The 11,780-nt window shown below is 32.3% G+C and overlaps 1 protein-coding gene across 1 annotated transcript; it reads left to right on the forward strand.

Moving 5' to 3' along the window:
- Window positions 1-2,526: 2,526 nt before the first annotated feature.
- Window positions 2,527-10,836, forward strand: MS3_00007427 (uncharacterized protein). The gene is made up of 5 exons (XM_051215700.1): window positions 2,527-2,648; window positions 5,714-5,879; window positions 6,744-6,976; window positions 8,124-8,223; window positions 10,306-10,836. Exons 2-5 carry the CDS (start codon window positions 5,870-5,872, stop codon window positions 10,566-10,568), a joined length of 606 nt encoding a protein of 201 aa, XP_051066232.1. The 5' UTR covers window positions 2,527-2,648; window positions 5,714-5,869; the 3' UTR covers window positions 10,569-10,836.
- Window positions 10,837-11,780: the final 944 nt, after the last annotated feature.

Raw genomic sequence — 11,780 nt, forward strand, 5'->3', positions numbered from 1 at the left:
TAGTTAGACATAGTTACATCCGTTAGCTAGTGTTTCCAGATTAATATCTTTAAATTTTAACTGTGGAATTGAGTGGATACTCTCTGTTGAACGACTTAAGTTAGGCCAAAATTACATACCACATCCTATTTGAAGAATCCAATACCCTTACTAATAAACTGTTATAAAACGGAACTCAATAAGAATACTCACAGTAATTAATACAAACAAAACTTACTGTAATAGTTCATCCTCTAATTGACTGGAGTATCCAGAAACGTTACATCGTCTTGGTCACATTTACTTCAGTTTAATATGTTTCTAAATTATCATCACATCTACATAAATTATGTTGATTAATTTCATCCCAACACTTACCAGAGCTGATATAATTTAAGCTTAAATGGATTCACTAACCACTGCTTCCTCAAGTTTACGCACTCAAACTCAAGTTAATGAAACGACAAATTGCATTGAAGGTTCGATTATTCTAGTGAAAAAGTATTCGCAACTCATTTATACTAATAAACAAATAATCGAAGTGAGTCATTTAATATTACCAAGGTTATCGAATCTTGATTTAGTGTATAGTCGATTGTTTGTACTGTATTTTATCTTATTGTTTACATACTCATTGTTTTGACACACAAATTTGGTTTTTCACGCGTGACTTTTACAAACAGATTCGACAAGCCGATATAACATAAATAAGTGACTAATCAAATCTATGTAGATAAGAGGTCTTTGAACTTATGCAAGATGTTAGCTATTGAAACCTAATAAGATACATGACCGAATAATAATAGTAATAATAATAACAATAATAATAATAATAGACGTTTAATTTTCTTAACACAATAAAATTCAGTAATCCAAATATAAATACATGTTTCTTATTTCTATTATGACTAACCACGAAGCTGAAATTTCGTTTACGTTATACTAGAATTTCTTTGTGACTACTACTAATGTAATTTTTCCAACTCAATCAACAATGATCTAAGAATCTTTGCCAGTCAAGAACTGAAAACCACTTGATAGAATTTTGTTCTCTGAGCTGGATGGTTTAGTCGTGGAGCTTTCATCGTCCTTCTGAACGACATCATCAGCACAAACTTCAGGTAGAAGTAAAGTTTTTCCTGATGATGTCGTTCAGACGGACGATGAAAGCTCCACGACTAAACCATCCAGCTCAGAGAACAAAACTCCATCAAAATCATTCACTTGAGCTACAAATCTTTTCCACTGAAAACCATTGCATAATAATGCACAATAGCTGCCGAAAGTACAGAACTCTTCGATCACTAGGTAGAACCTTCGACTACATAGATGTTAAGGCATTCTTTACTTTGTGCTCCATGCAAACATTTGCCCTCTATTCGAAAGTCAATGAGTTTTTTTATTAAGGTCCAAACAACTGTAGCTGAATTGATTATAACAATCTGAGACCTACCGTATGACGACAGACAGGTTAGACTAGACCTATTCCCTTGTTATACAAAAGGAACTGCTGATCTATTCATAATCTTTTAAATTATTTGGTAATCATTTTGCGCCTAACTTACTTCTATTTTTCTTGCCTTACAGAACAGAGGATTTAAGAAAACTCTCAAAAAATTTCATAAGCTCTGAAATAATTATATGTCAGCTGACTATCGACTTTCCGATTAAAACTTCAATATGTGATTGAAGCTCCTTTTATCAACGTGTTCAAAAGAAAATCGGACAAGCTGAAAAAACCCATTACGAGAAATAACACAAAGCATCCAGCCTATTGTTCTTCTCGAACTGAAACTGTAACTGTCGAGATTAATTCACAATTTATCTTAATGAGTGGAAACATGATATAGATATTTAAAATTCCTACAAACCACTATCGCATATTTTATGACTAACTAAGCACCCTTAATCGATGATTATAGTATGTAACCTTCTAAATCGTTACAAATGGTAGGAATAATTCATATCACATTTATTTGATAGTAGCTTTTTTACACTACTTGAGTGACTGACAGAAACTTGAAAAAGAGTCCAAGGTTTGAGTATCATTCCATTAATGGGAATAACTTTCGTTGGGAGGAAATATGTATATTTGTGTTCTCTATCTATATCTTTCAACTAGCAATCAGAAAATTTGCTTCAGTCTCCCACTGTATGGTAAAGTTTGAAAATCATTCCAAGATTATTTCCTTGAATATTTTTATGGGACTGAATATTAAAAATCATTGACATCACTTTAAATGTTTAAGTTATCGGCGATTACCAATACTTTTTGTGATTTACATTGTATCACAACAAATGCTCCAGAAATCCCGCGGTATAAATTATCGTCCCAATTGATTTACTTAGTAAATAATTTTTAACACTCATCCGCATTTGAAAATTATCACTGATTCTTTTATGCATGATTCAACTTATTATACACAGACATTTAGTCTACTAATCTCCTCACTAACATTGTGTAAATTTAATCAGTCTTAGTGATATTTAATGAAATTCAATCTAGAAATAATGTCACTCTTTCTAAAAAAAAATATGAAATAGAAATAACCATATCCTCTTAACTACTGAAACTAAATCCATTCATGATTATAACGATGACGATGATGATGATGATGATGATGTTCTAGTCGGGAAAATGTTGAACAAGTAAACCTGCTATTATAAATGTATGTGAATTAACTCACAGTTAAATTAGTGAACATGTTTTTCACTCAAGTTATTTATTAGTATTAATCATGTGCAATCACCATATTTGACAAGCCTTCTTCTCATTGTTAAATTATTTACTCGCTCAATAATTTCATTATCCCTAACTGGATATGAATCGCTTTAGTTACCAAGTTCCATAATAATGAAAATAATAATAATTACATTTAATTCGGATGAATATAAAGAGACGATAAAGAGAAACATGATGATCATAACGACAAGTTGTTTAAATGAACAATAAATGAGGATAATAGAAATTAGAAGTAAATTAACATGGGACAATTGTGATATACATCTTATGATCTTAATTTTTTAAAAGCCTATTTCTATCATTTAGAAACAGGACACCTGTTCATGTTACCTGCATGAATAAGTCATATAAGAAGAAGAGAAATTTACCCAGGGTTTAAAGTTTCTTATAAAACATGTGACAATACATAATAAAAGCTGTCAGATTTAAAGTTTATCTTCATTATTAACTAACAGCATTGGAAATTATGAATTTATAGTCAGTTGATGCTGAAGAATCATCAGTAATCTGTACATTCAAATTATATATGGTGTTTTTTGCTTTAAGGTAAATATGTTTCTATCAGTAGAGGGCTGTGGAGATTATTAAGTTTTCGATTGAGATCATGAACCGATTGATGTTAGACCATCATTGAAAACGTGGAAGCAGTGGACGACCGTTTCGTGCTATTGTGGGACTCCCTAGCGGTAGGCATCCACCGTCCCGCTCGTGAGATTCGAACCAAGGGCCTTCAGTTTCGTGCACGAACGCTTAACCTCTAGACCACTGAATCGGCCGGCATCCAGCAGTGTTAATTTCTAACCTCAACCATTCCACGAAATCGCGCGACCATCTTCCATTGTACTGAGGTAGATACCTGTCTCTACCCGACACGGTTATAGCTTCTCACTAGGACCCCGACAATTCTCTCACAAAGCTAGTCACTAGTCTCGCGCGCTTTATGTTTGAATCTCACGAGCGGGATCGTTGATACGCACTACTGAGAAGGCCCAAAATAGGACGAAACGGTCGTCCAGTGCCTCCATGTTTTTAATGGTGGTCTAACATCAGTCAGTTCATGATTTCAATCAAAAAATATGTTTCTGTTGAATGGGAAGTAATCGGTTCACATGTTTCAATTTTGGTGAATACAACTGTTAGTTAATGTTTACCAGTGAGTAACTGCATCGATGTCAACTTAGTTAACTCTGCCAGGATCATGGTTTAAAACTCAAACTTCAGGGAATCGATTTTAGATTCCTCAGAGTACATGTTTCCTAGTTGTTGTTATTAAATAATTTAGTTGATCGTTCTCTATTATAATATGCACATACCCGTCACATAAGCCAGCGCCTATTTAGGCTCATTCACTTAATGGATTGTCTATTAGATGTTTGAAAGGAAAGGTACTGGTTCTGAGTTTTAGTGTGAATTCCAATACTAGGATGCATGTAAATTCAGTGGATGAGTTTCAAATAGGACGAAATCTGAGGCCCAGATTTCATTGCTACGCACTAACTAACTTCATTAAAAATCGATTTCAATGTTAGTCACTTGTGAAGTAGATTATTTTAATAAGATTATCTCAATTATTTCGAATGTAACTATATGAATGAAGCGAATTATTGAAACTAAAAGATATTTATGTAAAAAGATGTTAATAAATCTTTTTTTTTCTAAAACTAAACAAACTGTAACTTGACATATGAAGTCAACCATTAAAAGAGTCATTTACTCACGACTGACGACAGATAACAGTCAAGTTGTATTACCACTACATTTAGAAAATGTGGCTAGTTGAATGGAGTAAATGACATATTCACGCTCTGTTCATAATCTGAATTTTATGCGTCCAATTCATTGTGTACCTTAAGTACCGCAGAGTCTCAAACTGAAAATAAACAAGCGTACAATGTTACTTAGTTTTCAAAGCGTCTTAGGGATAATTCTTAAATCTGAAGGCTAATGTGAATGTCTCCTTTGCACAAATAAGCTATCGGAAATTCGTAGAATAGCCTTACATGAATAAAATGGTTGATCGATCCCTCCTCTCACTGTTTCATTTTCAAACTCTACACCTTTTTATTTCATCAGACCATTTTCTCTCATTTATCTTGAATACTTTATCTTACTTTACAGATGCAACGTATTATGTTCTAATCTAAGAGATTATTTTTATTACATAATTACTTCCATACATCTCTTTTTAATCAACCTTAACTAATCATTGTTTGGTCTGGGGCTTTCGATATTATCGAATCGAAAATTGAAACTATCCTCAGCTAGATTCACTTGGCATTGTTTACTTGAATGTCTTTATTGATGCTTAGGACTGCAGTGGATCAATCTCTTATTGATATCTGTGCACATTGTGAGTATTGCCTCGATATTGCGTTAATTCACAAGCATTCTGAGCAAAAATGGATAGTGGCCAGCAGTGGCGTCCAGGAAGCGCGTTCCGTCCTATTTGAGACTCGTCGGCTGGATGTACCTGCATCTCAGGGTTGATGTTCACTCTGGGACTCGAACCCAGTACTGTTCACTTCAAACGCCATCGCGTTATCCACTTATCTACTGAGTCCTGATATCCAATTGCTTGTGCTATAAGGTGAAGTTTAAATTCGCTTAACATTGTTTACTTGACTCAGTAGATAAGTGGATAACGCGATGACGTTTGAAACGAACAGTACTGGGTTCGAGTCCCAGAGTGAACATCAACCCTGAGATGCAGGTACATCCGGCTGACGAGTCCCAAGTAGGACGAAACGCGCTTCCTGGATTCCACTGCTAGCCATTATATATATTTGCTTATATTCTCAGCTAGCTTTATTTCACGGTTTATTATTATAGCCCTGAATAAATATGTTTTCAAGAATGATTTTATTACTATTGATATTCGCCTGTATAATCCTTGGTGAAGTATTTTAAGATGGCCTATTTAAATCCCTGGACTATATATGTCTTAACTGTACAAGCATTACAATCGTGTTTCCCATTCTGAATCCACTACAGGTAAATAATTAGTTCTGTTAACCACTTTATGTACTGAAGTACTTTTTTACAATGCATCATGATGTTAATCAGCACAATACTGGTGTCATGAGACTTGAGGATCAGAGTTTTTAATTATTAAACAGTTTTGGGTGATCTTCGTACAGAAGTCCTGATATGAAACCTGGTAAGTTAACACTTCATATTAGTCAGCCCCGTCATTAACGATTTGAATTGATTTTATATGACAAACAACAATTCTTGAGTCACATATTACAGTTTTAAATGATGTACTCTGCCTTAAGTCTGGCCAATTTATGGGTTATTAATTTGGATTTATAATTGTAGAACCTGATGAGGAATTATTGAAAAGAATAGTCCTCGTTCATATAATTGTGTTTTAACCTGATAATTGCCAAGTACTCTCTGATTTCCGGTGGTTTTCTAGTTAATGTTAATTCATGGTGAAAATCACTTGCAAACACAATTTGTCAATATCACAACTTCGATATGTTTTGACTACTGGAATATATTAAGTGCTGAGTAATTCCCCCCTAATGGTTTTTTTGTATCTAAGCGTGTGATTCACTAGCGTGTTATTTTTTTAATTCATTAATCTCATTTACAAGCATATGAACTGTTTACTGTTCCAGAAATCAGGAAGCAACAAGATATCTCAATATTCATTAGATAAAATCCAATAAAATCCCTATACTGATAAAATAAAATGGTTGGTTCCAATGGATCCAGAAAATATTCTTTTTTTCAAACACACCCTCTGAGTTAAATGCTGCCCTTTTTAGTAGTCGTTTTTTCCCTTTGTTAGAAAAATGATTATGTACATGATCATTTTAATGAAATAATGAATTGTAAATGTAACTTGAAAGGACGCAGATTATTCCGATTGGTCTAATTATATTTCTGTCTCCCTTATTTTGTCCAATCAAAATCACGAATATTTAACTTGAGGCATACACCTTTTCTATTTAAAACCATATTGTTATAAATTTTTATTTCATTATTTTCACAACATTCTTGCTTTACTTCAAAGACATTATGTCGCGAAATTGTATCGGAAATCTATCACCGATTCAACGAAAACTTTTAACAAAACGAAGATGTCAATCTACATTCAAACCACTCAGTGGATTGAATAAAAATATCCGAAAAAGAACATACTTAAAAAGATTAAATGATAATAATTCTTTAAAACCACATCAAATTGAATGTGAACGATTGAGGGAAATTCTACCAACTGTTGCAAACTGTGAAAATTTGGATGAAGTAAGTTATTAAACCTTACAATCATGTATACACTGTATTGATGTTGTAGGTCGAGTTATTTTTTTAGAAGCACCAGAACTCTACAACTTTGCCATACCTTTTGTTGCAGTCTGGATTGAATTTCCAGGACTGTAACTGACCAATCTTTATTAGAACATATGCACCCTGTGTGATTTGACTAGATACTGCTTTAGTTATAAGTTTTAGTACATTTGGATCGTGGCTAAAATTGGAGTGTTCTGTACTTTTTTGTACTGGATGTATCTGCATCCAAGAGCTCACATATATACAACTGGTTGTTCATTATTGTAGATCATATTATATTGTGTTTATAATAAGATTCTAGAAGTCTTTTGATGCAAGACTAAAACTGAGAATTCTCTAAGCAAGAGCAAAAGAGATCCTCATAGCACACAAGTTTTCCCTAAGGTTGCCTAAAAAGAACCTTAATCCTCAGATTATAACTCTAAAACAATTCACTTTTTAGCCTGAATAATCTTCCACTTTTCATAAAATGTTTATTGTTTGTAATAGTAATTTATAACTACTACTATAGTCAGTTAACTTCGAGTATAAAGATAATAGAAACAAAGACATACCTATAAGCATGTCAATATCTGTAATAAGCAGCTAATGAGAACCTAATGAAATAAAATGAATTCACATTATTCTGCACCAATCTTTGTTTCTGCTCTCTTTGCGATAATAAAAGGAATCATGTATATGAAATTCGATCATAAAATTATCAAATTAATCACGTTCTTAAAACTAATCTCTTTCATATTGACAATTTTTTAAATAAGATCACGTTTTTTCTTTATCAGTTTGTCGTCCTACATGTACGTGCGTTTTCCTTTAATTCAAGTGACAGAATTGACAGTTACCAATGACTATTTACATTGTTTACATAGATACAAGTTAAGTTATTCTGATATTTCTTCTCAAATCCAATGAGCCGTTTTACTGGTTTAATGAGGCAGATTAATCATTGTTAGATTTCGATTTGCTTATTATTTTAATAAACAATGTAAATTATCCTGCCGACTACTCATTTGTGATAATCTGAAACTTATCATGTACTCTGTTATATAAATGGAAGTTTGTGTATACATACATAAATCTTTTTACCCCATTATTTTTCTATTAGGTGAAAATTATTCAAGAAGCAATAAAACATATAAACTATTTAGAACAAGCAGTACTTCGACGATTAAATATTATCAATGTAGAAACTTCAATTGAAAACAGTAAGTTTTGTTTTGTATTGTTTATGCTATTATGATCATTTGATTGAGATCATGAATCGATCAATGTTAGAACACCTTTGAAAACCTGAGAGCACTGGGCGGTCGTTTCGTTCTAGTGCGGGACTCCTTAGCAGTTCGTACTCACGACCTTGTACGCGGGACTCGAACTCGGGATCTTCAATAATACGCGGACGCTAAACCTCTAGATCACTGAGACGGCATGTAGGACCGTGGATGCTCACTGCCGAGGAGTCCCATACTTGGACGAAACGGTCGTCCAGTGCTTTAAGTTTTTCAATGGTGGTTTAGATTTAATTGACTCATGAATTTAACTATTCAGTTACTAAATTATGAGAATGTGAAAAAAACAGAAGTCAATATCATTAGGTAAATTCATGGTCTCTACCAAAAATTCAACAGACTCCACAACCCAATACTGATCATTATGACCAGTTTGTTAAAGTTTCACCACATTATTTATAATTTATTTAATTCTCAAAACGATTGATTGAGAAGAGTAATAGAATGCGACATAAAGTATATTTTCTCTTTAATAGTCAGTTTACCTTCAACCATGGGTATAGGGTTATTGTAGTTTGAAGATATTTACAGGTCTCGTAAAATTGTTGGTATAGTTCAACTGTATATAAATACGCTAATTCTATTTGTTCATCTTAAATATGATACAACATAATAATATAATATTAAGTCTCAAATATTGAATTAAGATTTCTACTATTTATTACTTTTGCTAAGTTGCTATTAGAATTTATCATGCCCTGTAGTTTTAGCCATGTTTTTAGCTTATCTATGCTAATTTTCTAATAAAATAAAGGTCGAAATACTGAAGTTACTCGGATAATAATTGCTAACAACATCCAGCTGAAAATACTTCGATGTTTAATCTAGATACTATTCCTTGGATCTATTGCAAAAAGGAAGACCATGTTTATTTCTCAATCGACTTGTAGATGATATTTTCAAGTTGTCTACTTAAAACTTGAGACATGTTCATCTTAGAAATAAACATCTGAATAGTGTTAGTAACTATCAGGTCATACTGGTAATGTTTTGTTAAGTCAATAGAATTATTTATGTAAATGAATAACACATGTTCTGTTCACATATCACTTGGTATGATTCCAAATTCTCTATTTATAAAAATAAATGTTCATGTGTGTATATAATATGCATGCGTGCTACTATCAGATAATAAACAAATACCTCATTTAAACATATGGTAAAATTCTCAAAATGATATTGTAGTAGAAGTAATAATAATAATAATAATAATAACGACTACATTCAACAGATTCAGTCAGATTCGCATTTAAAAAGTATATTTGAAGCTTGATCTAATTAGTTAAATTAACACAACTCAGAAGTATTTCACTCTTGTCTCGTTATCAGAATGGGGATTTGTGGAGATTGTAGTAATTTCATCAGTTGAATTTATTAGTCGATCTAAGCTAGACCACCATTGAAAACCTGGAAGCGCTGGACGGCCGTTTCGTCTCAGTATGATACTTTTCAGCAGTGCACATCCGCGACAATGAGTTGAGCAAGATCATGAATCGACTGAAGTTATACATTAACACCGTTAAATGCGAGCTCACTGATCTAGAGGATAAGTGTCCGCGCCCAAAACCGAAGGTCCTGGACTCGAATTCTGCGTGAGGGATCGTGGATGTGCATTGCTGAGGAGTCCTATACTATGACGAAATGGCCGTCCAGTGCTATAAGGTTTTCAGTGGTGGTCTAGCTTAGATCGGCTCATAAATTCAACTATTTATACTTGTCCCGTTCTCAAAAACTGACAATAACAATGTATGAGTTGAATTCATTTACTAAAACAAAGATGTTCAGTATTGTAAGATGTTAAAAAATATCCAGAATATCTCGATACTAAGACATTGTTACAAAAAAATGTCGGTATTGAATATGATTCTTTTATAACAGATGTTGAAAATATTAAATGATAGAGCTTTGGACAAGATAAAAAGTACAATTAAACCTAATTCCTTTTGAAAAATAATATTTTTTTCATCAATCCACTATTTTCTTCTTTTCTTCATCCTACAGGTAATCTCCATTCTTCCTCATTGTCATCATCCTCCTTACTTCCAGCGTTCATTTTTAAATTATTATCTAGTCAGAATAATCCATCACAATCAATACCAGAAGAGAATTTGCTTTTTCATGCTAATACTTCTTATCATAACAGGCCTCAACTAAATAATAATTACATAACTGATGATAATTTTTTATCAAAATCCTATGAATATTTAAATTCCAATGGTAGTACACCATATCAGACAGATGATGATATTGATCAACTGGGGTAAAAGGATATGATAAAAAGAAAACTTTTTTAAATACTACAATTTCAGCGCCTTGTAAATAAAAAAAGTGAACATATTTGATGGTAAATAACCAAAACCACTGTTGAACACTAAACTCAATTAACTGTACGTAAAAATACATACATTATTGTACATAAGTTATTTTGATTGAATTAAATATTTAAAGAGATACATTATGAATGATTATAAATTCTTATTTGGTTTTATTATGTAATCAGAAATGTCATTACATCTGTTTTGAACTATCTAACTCTGTTTTGAAGTTTTCTGTCGTTATAAGAAGTAGTCATTTTGTTTAGAAATTTAGTTTATTAGTCCTAGAGTGTAAACAAAAAAAACACGGTTATACACTTAAAGGAAAACTACAGAAAACCTTATGAACTAAGTTTTATAGTGGTAGTATTCAATGATATAGTGCTTACATACAACTAGTCAGTTCAAGTAGACATCACTGAATTCTCTATAGACTACGTGATTATCATCATATACATTATTATTATCATTTTATATCTCAGTAATCGTGATCACATTATCAGTCTACATCATAGAATATATAAATCATGAAAAACGACTATGATAAAGCGAAAAGAACACATTCTCTAAATAGAAGAGCATAAAGTAAGACAATAAAAAAGAGAAGTAATTAACTAATGAAGATTTACGAAGGCTAAAGCCGTAAGGTATATACTGCTGAACGGTAACGCTCAATATTTTGTTTGGTTCTCATTAAAATGTGATACGGTAGTGTTTAGATTCAATCAGTCTGACTGTAGAACGATAACAAGTTCCATCCAGCAATATGGTTACAGATCTTACTGAAAGTCATAGAATTCAGTAAGTGCTAGTCCATATTTCAGCAGCATTTTTAAAAACGAGAATGTTGTGTAATAGTCAAATTGTCTGTTTGTGTTTGGATAAAAGCGCATTTATTCAGAGTCGTTGAGTTGTTCTGGTTTCACTGTTCGTTTTATAAGAATTGAAAGACTAATTAGTGGACCTTAAAAATATGGTCATACCTAGGTCTTGATTTAATAAGCTAGGAATTATTCTTATCCAACCAGTATTAATATTTTACACAGATGTGTTTTTTTCACATTTGAACCTTGTGCACAGTAGGATACGACTTGCTTAAACATGTTTTTTTTTCAACATTATTTATAAAATATAAAACAAATACATTTCGATCTGTTTTTA

This window comes from Schistosoma haematobium, chromosome 4 (assembly GCF_000699445.3).
Source record: "Schistosoma haematobium chromosome 4, whole genome shotgun sequence".
Taxonomy (NCBI): Eukaryota; Metazoa; Platyhelminthes; class Trematoda; order Strigeidida; family Schistosomatidae; genus Schistosoma; species Schistosoma haematobium.